This window comes from Coffea arabica, chromosome 6c, assembly GCF_036785885.1.
Source record: "Coffea arabica cultivar ET-39 chromosome 6c, Coffea Arabica ET-39 HiFi, whole genome shotgun sequence".
NCBI classification, from domain to species: Eukaryota; Viridiplantae; Streptophyta; class Magnoliopsida; order Gentianales; family Rubiaceae; genus Coffea; species Coffea arabica.
The window spans coordinates 53,021,159-53,033,377 of NC_092320.1; the positions used below are offsets into that span (position 1 = coordinate 53,021,159).

Consider the following 12,219-nt stretch of genomic DNA (forward strand, 5'->3'; position numbering starts at 1 on the left):
ACAGGTCCAAATGCATTGATTCCAAAGGCCTATGGTAGCTAAGACATCCCGCTACATTTCATCAGAAGACACCAACATCCAAATCCAAAGCAATTCCAGTCAAAATAGCCAAATACAAGTGCAGTTCTGCCATCCTGATCAACCCAGAACAGCAACAGTAAAATCGACATATCTCACTCTACACTACTCCAAATGACCTGAAATTTTACAGGTACCTCAAACTCATCAATACCTACAACTTTCATGTTTTGAGTAAAAGCCAATTCGGCCTCTAACCCTATGATCCAAAGCCGGACAGAAAAGGGGGTTATGAAACCCTAACTTTTCTCATTTCAATCCAAACCCAAAATTGGTTGTAATTATCACTAATTCACACCTACTAGAGTCATTACCCCTCATTATCAACCATCATAGATGACCACAACATCACATTCATATTAAACCAGAAAATTCCTCAAAAAAATAAAAACTTCACCAAATCACTTCAAACCAAGAAATAAACCACAAATATCATCACTTTAGCCACTACCAAGCATAACTTAAGCTTCATTAAGTGTAAGAGGGAATTCACACACCACTCACCTAGTAACCAAGAGAGGTATAGATGTTGGACACCTTAACTCTTCCAAAAAGCTTCACTAAAGCACTCACTAGCACCAAGTGGAAGGATTTTATGGAGTAGAAACACAATCAAGCAAATATTTTGGGTGATTTGCACTAATTGGTAGCTAAAACTTGAAGAGTTTTCCTTCCTTCTTGAGCTTAGGAGAGCCGGCCACCAAGGAGAAAGAAAATGGTGAATTTTGGTGATTTTTGGAGATATTTACTCAATGTGGTCAAAAGTCAAAAAGCATGAATAGTGTTCACCAAGTCCAACCAATGGCTATGTGACACTTGTCACTTCCATAAATACATTCCTATCTCTTCTTTTCCTCTCACATCAATCACTTCACATCCTCTACTTATCTCTTAACACCCGATAAATTTTACACAGTATCCAAAACTTAACCTTATTGGCCGAATTTTTCCGAACTTTTCGCACTAGTGGGTCCCACGTCCAATATATATTCTTAATTTTTCAAAAACTCTCCAATACTAGAAAAATCATCTAAAAACTATAATTACTCATAAAATTCCTCAGGAAAATTTCCTAAGCCAGGAAATGCAGAAAACATGCTATTAAAGGAAATAAAACCCTCGGAAAAGATTAGGGTTTTTACGGGTTCTCACAATCTCTACCCCCCTAACTCCGTCGCCTCCTTTCGCACCTTCTATTGTAAGTTGTTGTGTTGTTTGACCCAACGACAAGGTTAGAAAATGTTCCTAGTGGAAGCACAAAAAAGAATAAATCTCTTTGGAAAAGCTAGACTGGAACACCAAAATAGTCTTTGTTTTTAGTTTATATAATAGAGGAATAAGTTGAAATCTAAGAAAAGCTAGACTGGAAAAGCTTTTGGTGTTCATCTGTTGAAGAAGAAAGAAGGCAAGGAGTTATTTGTTTAAAGTTCAAATACTACCACTTTATTAATAATAGAATAAGTGTCAATTTGCAAGTTAAAAGATCAACTAATTTTCTAGATGCAGTCGGTGTATACAATATCATGGTTGAATGTATGTCAATTAATCAAAATTGAATTTTAAATTCAAAATTTGTATACGTGATATGCATCCAATCATGATAGTATATATAGTATCAATGTATAGAAGATTAATCTTTAAAAATACATTGAAAATTGGAGGTTGTTGCTACCTTTTTATTTTATTTTACTCTCTGTCAAGTTACCAAATATAGTCATGATATATAAGATTTATTTCACACTCCAATGGAGGGTACGATAAGTAATTTTCATAAAAACTTTTTTAGTGTAAGTGAGAAGTTTCAAATCTAGAATGTCTTACTTACACTCCCTTCCTTCCGTACTACCCAATCCATCCCTCTCTATAAGAACTCTATTCAAGCTAGTGATGGCAAATCATGGCATATAAGATTTATGTTTAATTACAAAAACTCCCCATAAGCTATATCTATTTTTGCACTTTGTCTCTTAACGTTATTTTTATCTGATTTTATTCTCTAAACCGTTAGTTGACTCTAACATTGTGTAATGATAATGTGAAAAAGACATTTATACCCTTAATAGTTAAATGCAGTAATTCTTCTAACTTATTTTACACTTTATCCCCTAACATCATTTTTTTTAAGTGAGTGGTTTTGAATCCAAGATTTCCTATTTATAAGTCCTCCCACCTTACCACCCAATTTAACCTTCCTCCCCTAATTCTTTTTCCAATTTGTCTATTTGTCACTGAAATCGTTAGTCAATCCCAATATTTTATAACACCTAGGATAAATAATGTCTCAAAGATCCAATATCCCTAACATGATAATGAAAAAAATAATATATTTATAGATATAGTCCTAGTTAAATTTCATCCCATAATTATATTTTTTTTAGATTGAGAGATATATCATGCTAATTTCAAATTATAATGAAAAAATTTGTTATTAAAAAATTAATATGTGAAATTATTATAAAAATTCTAAAAAAGATCCAACATTATTAGTTTCTCTTTATGAATGTGCATATGGTTGCACTTTTCTTTTAACAGCTAGATATTTTCTTTATAGGGGTAATTTCATAAGCCTCCCTCCCCTGAGGTTTCTAATAATCTCACTTAGCACTCTAAAAGTTTTAATAATATCACTTACCTCCCCTATTTTCAAATTTTTGTAACATTCTCAACCTAATTCAAATTATATGATTTAAATACTCATTTTAGAAAAGAGAAATAATTTCTTTCCAGTAATGCCCTTTCATTGCCTTAATTTTTTTAAGGGAAATTTGCCAAATTGGTCCATAACATTTACCAAAAATACTTTTTTAATCCCTAACATATAAAATCAGCCAAAATTGTCCCTCACATTTAAATTGTGATCCAATTTGGTCCTAATGCTCGTTTTTGCTCATTTCTCCGACTAAAAATAGCACGCCTCTCTCACGTGGTCATATTTTTAGGGCAAAACCGGAAAATACATTTCATTACCGTTTGAAAGTAAAGGGATAGGGGACCACCACCCCCTTTTCACCTTTCCCCCTCAAATTACAGTTTCAAGAACTAAATTGCATCCCCTAATTAACAAGCATAACTTGGAAATGTTAGTGACGATGATGACGACGACATGTGTTTTGCAGCTAAAAAAAATTCACTTAGAAAGAAGCAGACACATTATTATTAGTATTTGTACTAATACTAGTATTGTTTTGCTCCTGTTCCTGTTCCGTCATTAACCAACTTGACTTTGTCAGCAGACAAAACATCTCCAGCTGTAGCACCACCTTCCCGGACACCCACCTCCTCCTTGACTAGTTGTTGTTGTTCCAGCTCAGCAGCAGCGGAAGACGGAGGAGGAGCAGCAGCAGCCTGTGATCCTGTTAACTTGGCCAGTACGACAAAAGACATCCCTCCAAGGACATTGTTTAAGCACCTCCAAACGACGATGGAGCTTTTGAAGAGAAAAGAGGGAAGGCCCTTGGCAAGCAGAAACTTGATGCCGTTGAGGGCTTGGTATCTGAAGTTGCTGCTAACGCCCATGTGGACGCCCCAGGTGAGAGCGTTCAAAGGCATCGGAGGAGGCTTGTTGGGGGTCTGGAAATTGGGATCCTTCTTCTTCCTTATCTTGATCAGGGCATTGGAGATGGCAGTTCCCACGAGTTCGGCGGCGAAGCCCACGGCTGCAAAGAGGGCGCCTTTGTACACAAAAGTCCCCATCCGACTGAACATGCCGTAAGCCCCTAGCTCGAACATGTGGCTGGGAGGACAGGCGGCGAAGATGGAGGGGAGGCGGCCAGAAGAAGGAGCGCCCCTAGCCCCCGCAGTGGGTGCCAGGAGATACATGAGCAGGAAATTGAGAATGGAGCCGACGACGAGGGTGGAGAAAACGAAATCCAGTTCATTAAGGCCGAAATTAGGATGAGATGCCATGTCCCCAAGTACGCAAGCCGTCACACTCTACAGCTTTGTCGTCATCATCATCATCGCTAAGGGATGCAATTTAGGGTTTCTTGAAACTGTAATTTGAGGGGGAAAGGTGAAAAGAGGGTGGTGGTCCCCTATCCTTTTACTTTCAACCGGTAATGAAATGTGTTTTCAGGTTTTGCCCCTAAAAATATGACCACGTGAGAGAGGCATGCTATTTGTAGCCAGAGAAATGAGCAAAAACAAGCATTATGACCAAATTGGATCACAATTTAAATGTGAGAGACAATTTTGGCTGATTTTATATGTTAGGGACTAAAAAAGTGTTTTTGGTAAATGTTAGGGACTAATTTGGCAAATTTCTCATTTTTTAATTGTAAGTATAATAGTTATCTGTTAAAAATATGGACAAAAAGCATGAAGATGTTCTTCTTTTAAAGAAACAACATATAATAATTGCAACCATAAACAATATGCTTTTTTAAAGTACAAACAAGTAATAATATTTTATTTAACATGTTTTCAAATTACAAAGTAATTTTTTGTTCAAGGTTTGTCTATTTGGTACTCTAAGGTCACATAGTAAGAAATAAACAAGATATTATTGTTATTATTTTTTTGAAAAAAATGTAGATTTCTTTTACAAAATTTTTGCTATTTAGGAGGCTAGTTATAATTTAAAAACTTCAGTATTTGTCCAAACTTTAATTATCCATATGTTTATCACATGCCCTTAGATTATCAAATGAGAAAAATCTTTCTTTTTATGTAAACAATTTTGATTGAATTTAATAAATTTTATGAACTGTTTAGAATCTTTAGTTTTTATTTATTTGAATAGATGAATTTAAAATTTAGAAAAAGTAAAACATTTTAAATTACTTTTAGAATTTATTTGAGATGTTTAGAAGATGAAAAAAGTTATTTTCCATATCTTCACAATATTTCAAATAGTTTTTACATACTTTGTTAATTATTTATGATTTGTCAGCTTAAATATTGTCTTCCAATTATTGATAAGATTTGTTAAAGTATTTCTCAACTCTAAACTTATAATTTTTTTTACTAAAAAATATATCCATCAGGTTTTCAAAAATGAAAGGATTATAATTTATTTGTCATTACAAATTTGGAATGAATTAAAAGGGTAACTTTGGAATGAAATAACTTTCTCTTTCCTAAACATAGTATTTTAATGATATAATTTGAACTTGATTGCAATGTTACAAAAATTCAAAAATAAGGGGGGTAAGTCATTTTTAAAACTTTAAAAAACGTTATGGGAGATTTCTAAAATTATCCCTTTGGGATTCTAAGTTTCAAGGGTGATTTTTTAAATATAGCATGATTAGATGCTATTAACAATTGGTTAGTTCTTTAAATTTTTTTGAAAATTTTTTTGTTGCATCATAAGCATATTTCTCAATCATCCATTTATTTTTTTTTCAACCACCTTTTCATTTCACAAACATCAAATTGCAAAAAGTATTGCAATATTATTTTTTTAAAAAGTCCAAATAATATTCAATCCAAACATACCCAATCTAGAGACCTTTAATAGTACTTTTATAGTTTTTTAACTAATAATTTTTGTTTTTCTCCATACCATGTAAAATTAGTGGGGTATTTCCTCCATCTAAAAACCTATAATTATAGAGATACGATTATTATGTTACGGATACTGATATTTTAATGTATTATATGTCTTGAGTGATTTTAGGGATAAATAGACAAATTAAGAGAAAAATTATATTAGAGGATAAAGTGCAAAACATGCTATACATTAAAGGGATTTATTGGAGTTAAACTTTAGGGGTATAAATGCCTTTTTGACATTTTCGTTATATAAAATTAGAGTTGACTAATAGTTTAGGGGATAAAGTGAGAAAAAAATAACATTGAGGTGTAAAGTGCAAAACTGGTTAAAACTTAAGGAGAGTTTTTGACATGGTTTGGATTGAGGGAATGAGAGGGAAAGGAAAGAGGGGGAATCAGAGGGATTTAGTTTTTGTTGTTTGGTTTGATTTTTGAAGAGGGGAAGGATAGAGAGGAAGAGGGAGGGAGAGGGTCTAGTTGTTTTGTTGAATCATGGTTTTCGCCCAAAATTGGATGGAAACCGAGGAAAATGAACTAAATTTATTGAAATAATTTATTTTTTTAAAGGATCAATTTTTTCCGATCTTTTCTAGTAAATTAACATTTGATCTTTTCCTTTCCTTTCTTCTCCTTTTTCAATCCAAACAAAAATTTAGTATTTTCTTTTTTTTCCTTCCATACTTAATTCAAAAAAGATGGATGGAAACCACTTTCTTCCACACTCTTTTTCTTTCTTTTCCATTGGTGTCCTTTCCTTTCCTTTCCTTTCCTTCAATCCAAAAGGTGCCTTTGTCATTAACCCTAAGATTTATTTCATACTCTAATGGAGGGCACAATATGTGACTTTTAAGAGAACTCTACTCTGGCCGTTCTCTACTCTGGCCAATAGGGACAATATGTAATTCTAATATGCAATTTTAAGAGAACTCAATTCAGGACACAATCCATCTACTACTAGGTTGACCCAACTTCTTCTTTTATGTATCAAAAGAAAAAAAAAATGAAATCATCCTCACTATTGAAAAAACATATAGTTAACTAGTCAAAGGAAACCATTGGATCTTGGTCGAATAGCTAGCAAGAGTCTCTTTAAAACTTTCCTGTATACTAGATCGGGGGTTCAGACCTCGCCTAATGCATCACAAGGAAGCACTACCCTATATACATCCCTTTGGACCCTCCTCCTCTATAATATAGGAGTAGTGTAGGAGTACGATAGATTGTTACTGTTGCTTCATAAAAAAAGAATATAAATCACAGTGTCTCTCTAGAACTATTTTCGCCTCATTTTTCCTAGAACTCCTTATTTTCTCCTCATTCTTTTTAGAACTCCTTCAATCAAAAATCTTTTCTAACTTACCCGTGGGAGAGAGACCGGACAAATCTAGTCTTTTCCCATGGAAGGGAACCCTCTCTCTAGTTCTTTAGTTTTTCTTGTAGGAATAAATTCTCTTCTAAAGTTTCCTAGTGAGAGATTCTTTTCTCTTAGAATCTCTTAATGAGAGTTTTTCTCTCCTAGATTGTTTTTATAAGAGTTTTATTCTCTCCTAAAGTTCTTTGTGAGAGTTTTGTTTTAGTTTTATATTTTTCTATGAATTTGAGATTTTGTAGATCTAGTTTCTAAAATCTGTAAATTCTTTTTTTATTATTATCAGATCTAAACTTCTCTTTGGACTTGAACCAACTTTTAATCTGATCTAATTATTAAAAGACATGCACAGATCTCTGAAGTTGCAATGATTCAACTAGATGGAAGATGTGTTGGAGCCTATCTTTATTTGTATTGATTTTTCAAATCTGTTATACGTATTGATTTTAGATCTATATTTATCTGTGTCTTGTTTGATTTGATGTATTTCTGCCATCAATGCAAATTTATTAAATGAAAGATCTTTTCTATAAAAAAAAAGAAAAAATCCAAATATTTTTCTATAATTATTTACTCATTCTCGTTAGAGCTTTTTAAAAGGTAACCTAAACTTATCCTCCATGTACTATACTATTATTGGAATCCATGATTCTTTTTTTTTATTTTTCTAATGGGTGTCTCTTATTAGTACACCTAAATTATACTTAATGAATACACACACTCATATTTATTATAATCCTATATTTAGGCCCCCATTTGTGATTGCGGTATGTTTAAAAAAAATGCTTTTAAACATTAAATGTACTTTTGAAATATTTGGTAACTAATTTTTCATAACTTAAGGAGCACAACTTTTGATAATTCAAAAGTACTTTTGTTAAAAGTACTTGTATCAGGAGTGTTTCTTTATAAGTTACCGCATTCCCAAATGAGGTTTTAAACATTTTTCCAAAATAGTTTCACTTCCAACAAATTTAACACCCAATGTCCCTCTTATCACACTTAACATACTATGTGAATGCACACACACACATTATTCTACCCCTACATTTAGATATTTTTTCAATTTAATTTCAGTTTTACTAAAAAAGTTAACACCAAAGATCTCTATTGACGAGTGTTAACCGAACCCTTCTTGTTTTCATAGGATGACACATTTTTTGTGGTGAATTCTATTCTCAATTCACTACTTCCCTCATAATTCAACATTAAAAGAAAATAAAACTTAGAAAGGGTTGCCTCTAATTCCCATATTGATATATTATTCCAAGCAGCAGCACAAATTATAAAGACAAATCGTTATACATATCCAAGAAATTTTAACTTTTCCTTACATGTCTTAATTCAATAATTACAAATTAAAGTCACTCTTACAAGAAATTACTGTGCATTTTCTAATGGAAATATCCATTCCATGTGCAAATGTACCCTCGGAAAATTTAGTACTTAAATCAAAATATAGCATTCACTTGCCATTGTCCTGTGTCACAGTCTAATTCTTGATTTACATTGTAATATCTTCGAAGCTTTAAATGCTTAACTTGCAAAATAAGGATGAAGTAGTTAATTGATTTTTCTTTTAAAGACAATATATTTCGATTGATGAATTGATTTAACTTTTTCTTAACTTAATGTGCTTGATTTTCATTTTCTAATGATCTATTCAAAGTCGCATACCTTAGGAGAAAGGCCATATTTACTATTTTTAATTTTTAAAGGTTTTCTCACGTTTTGGTGATACTAAGAAAAATTTTAAAACAATTGCTAGTTTGGTGGGAGGTGCACAAGTACAGAGCCTATTGTCATAAATAGATTAATGTACCCATGAGAATGGTGAAATTCTCAAAATATTGCTAATATACCAAAACATCACAAATTTGGTGTTGTGTGGGAATTTATTCCCAAATTAGGGCCGTCGCAATTGAGAAATGCAGTGTACAACAAAATTAAATTTATTTTAGGTTTTTTTTTCTTATATCAGAACAAAGCAAGTATTTGGTTAACAATTTTTTTAAAAAAGTATTTTCAGTCACCGCTACCATTAGCAGTGACTGGAAGTGTCAGATATGGATGTGGCGAAACCTTGACGACTGTTGATCAACTGTCGATCAACGGTTGGTTTTTTAATTTGCAGGTGAATTTTTTTTGAATGTTTTCAATAGCTGGATGCGACATCTGGATTTGCTAGATGTGGCAAAGTGGGATGACCGTTAATCAATAATGATTGTCCAATACTCTACCGACAAAATATATTTTATTTAATATGATCAATTTTAGCTGTTGATTTTAAGCAGATCAACGGTTTGATACAAAATGATGTGAACCTATCATTACAAACGAAGAAATTTTCTACTATAAATAGGTTGTTAAATTCATCCATTTCTCTCGTACCAACACCATTTCTCTCTATCGCCCATCCTCATTTGTGGATTGTCCATCCCATATCCTAAGAATTGTCCTGAATTCTTCTTCCCCATTTGTGGATTGTGGCCGCCAGTGTCTTCCGAAAGCAGTGTTTCCAACTCGCTTGTGTCTTTTAAGTTGAAAACAACGGGTTTCAAAAGGATTGTCGACTGAGCAATCGTTGTCTTCCCTCTCAGCATAAGTGAAAGTCCAGAGTAAGAAGTTGAACTTCCGTCACATTTGGCAAAACAGGTACAACTTAAAACTTTAATTGCAACGGATTTGATGTTTTAATGTTGTGCATAACTGACAGTTAAGTCGAAGTTGATTAATTAATAGTATTTAGTAATTTTTTTAGGGTTCAAGCCCGATACCCGACACATTAAGAGTGAGAGGTTGAAACTTGTACTCATATTGGAGATTTTGTATGAGTCTCTTCCAAATGATGCATCGAAAGAATTAGCCCATCAGCATATTCGGTGCTACATATTGATCTTATTTGGAGGACAATTTTTTACCGATACATGCGACAATGTTGTCAGTTGCCATAGGTTAGATTACATCTGAGACATAGAGGGTATAAGCCAGTACAATTGGAACAATGCCACACTTGCATGTTTATATTTCCGTTCCTGCAAAGCATCACATGTATCCACGAGCTACACTGCAGGCCCATATATACTTTTACAGGTGAGAATGCATAGCTTTTGAATTTCGGAATGTCCTAATTTCACTGTAATACCTAAATAATATGACTTGGACAATTTATCCTTTCGTAACAATTATGGGCATGGGAGACAATGCCCACAATTCACCCCATAATACTGGTTCCTGCTGTATAGGGAAATGAATTTCCTAGACGGGGTTGATGGGCCACAACCTTATGACAAAATATGTGACATCGCATGTTGTGTCATCCTTTTGCGATTAACTTATCAAGATGGATATTGAGGAGGCATTCCATTAATAAATATTGTTATTGTAGAGTCAATTTGATTTCCTTTCGTGACTAACTCCACTTCCTAATTGGCATAGTTTATATGGGAGCTTTATTCTGATGACCTTGTTGAACATCTTTCCACCTATTGCTTTGCCGATTGACATATCTAGCGGTCAGTTGTTCTGTTGATATATTAGGAGGTTGTCGAATTTCACTTTCCACAGTGAGTACTATGGTAGTATGGGATGCATCTACCCATACCCCACGATGTTGACACTGACTAAATATTACATTCTCTATTCCGGTCAGGTCGCGTCGGGAAGGAATCAGCCAGTACCATAGTCGTCGGATTGAATACTAAGAGCATTGTGTTGGTGCATATGTTCGAGGCCATCGTCGCGATCTGCTCAGGTCTATGGAGGAGTACATGACATGGTACTATAATCGTATAATCCGCTTCATTACGCCTATTTCGCAGTAACCCCAACGTGATGGACATTGAGAAAATAGGGGACAGTGCGCTGACTTGGTAAATTATTACATATTTTTTATTTTCTTCTAACTATATGGTATATATAAATTAAATTACTGTAATATACAAATTTTTCTTTCAATAGGTTGATACCGTATCTCGAATCGACTCAATCTACAATAGGTACTTCAATCCACCTAATCCTACTTAGTGTACACATCCTGGTCTAACATCGATATGAAATGAGGCTTTTGAAACATTACAATACTTGAATCAGGGAATACAGATGCCCATTGGATCCTTTGACTATTAGGATGTTGGTACATTTACCTCTTATACGACCCTTTTCGAGATGCTTGTCGAACATCTATCTAGACAAGTGCGTGATAGGAACCAGGGAGGTAAGCATCGTAGGAAGGGCATCTCATTACAGGATGATGATGTGCCTGTTATACAGGCTACTCAGACTTCAATAAATGCCTGACACAACTTTACCATTGTCACTCAAATTTTTCATCCTGGAGTTTTCTTTACACCTCCGTGTTCTAGCCTTCAGAGGTTATTTTCTTGTGACAACTACTCCTATACTCGCATTCGACTATACGGTAGGTGTTAGATCGTTCTCTGTTTTGTTACTCCTGTCATTTGGGATTAATAATGAGTTTGATGATGACCTTGCTTGTACTTACAACTTCTTAGGATTCTCATTGGACTTTTCACCTATTTTTTAGATAGACGCAGACACCGTTCCCCGTGAAACTCCATCCACTACATCTACAGATTATTTCTATCCCAGATGCAATCAGACTCCCATGGTAGACTCCATTGATGATGAGGATGAACAAATGCCTAAGGGAGTGCAAGCACTATTTAGAAGGTTCGAATGGCTACAACTACAGCAAGATCTACCGCACTAGAGAATGTGTTGGAAATACGGTTGCTCTGCCACTCCACGCGATAAGAGCAAGAAGCGCATTGACGGGTGATTCAGATTTCAAGATATGTTTTGTTATCAAACCTCGTGCTTTAAACTATGATAATACTTTTTATTTAGTTATATTAGACATTTAGGGTTAGATGCTACATTATTTATCGTACCTTAAATTATTCGTAAAATGAAAAAAATTCAAAATAGGATATGACTTCGGCATATTTCAATTTAAATTAATTATTATATTTTAAAATGGAACCTAAATCTCACTTGTAGCCATTTATCGAAGATTGATCACCGGTTATGATGGAAAAATATAGCAAATTTTTAACATAACTTTTGTTTTAAAGCATAGCATGGTCCCAGATAAATTAGGGTTTAGCATTTAGGGTTGATAAATTAGGGTTTAGGGATTGCTAATAACAAACATTAAAAATTTTTATTTTAAATTTTAAAAAGGATTCAGCATTCTAAAAATTTGTTTTCCTTCGCCACATGCTATATGACATGAGGTGAACCTTTTTTGCCCA

General features: G+C 33.8%; 1 protein-coding gene and 1 long non-coding RNA gene across 2 annotated transcripts; one reads left to right on the plus strand and one right to left on the minus strand.

Annotated features, from left to right (window-relative positions):
- Positions 1-3,252: 3,252 nt before the first annotated feature.
- LOC113693279 (protein RETICULATA-RELATED 3, chloroplastic-like) lies at positions 3,253-7,887 on the minus strand. The gene is made up of 2 exons (XM_072053672.1): positions 7,861-7,887; positions 3,253-4,011 (listed from the first exon to the last, which is right to left on the minus strand). The coding sequence occupies exons 1-2, from the start codon at positions 7,885-7,887 to the stop codon at positions 3,253-3,255; spliced, it is 786 nt and encodes a 261-aa protein (XP_071909773.1).
- A 1,385-nt stretch (positions 7,888-9,272) lies between these two features.
- Positions 9,273-11,880, plus strand: LOC140008107 (uncharacterized). Its single transcript, XR_011815513.1, has 3 exons — positions 9,273-9,598; positions 10,596-10,815; positions 11,490-11,880. It is a non-coding gene; the product is annotated as an uncharacterized lncRNA (long non-coding RNA).
- The last annotated feature ends 339 nt before the right edge of the window (positions 11,881-12,219 follow it).

Coding starts and splice junctions, on each gene's coding strand:
- LOC113693279 (XM_072053672.1), bottom strand. CDS start 7,887: ATGTTTAAAACCTCATTTGGGAATGCG. Junction 4,012..7,860: donor AAACCTCATTTGGGAATGCG/GTAACTTATAAA, acceptor ACAAAGCTGTAG/AGTGTGACGGCTTGCGTACT.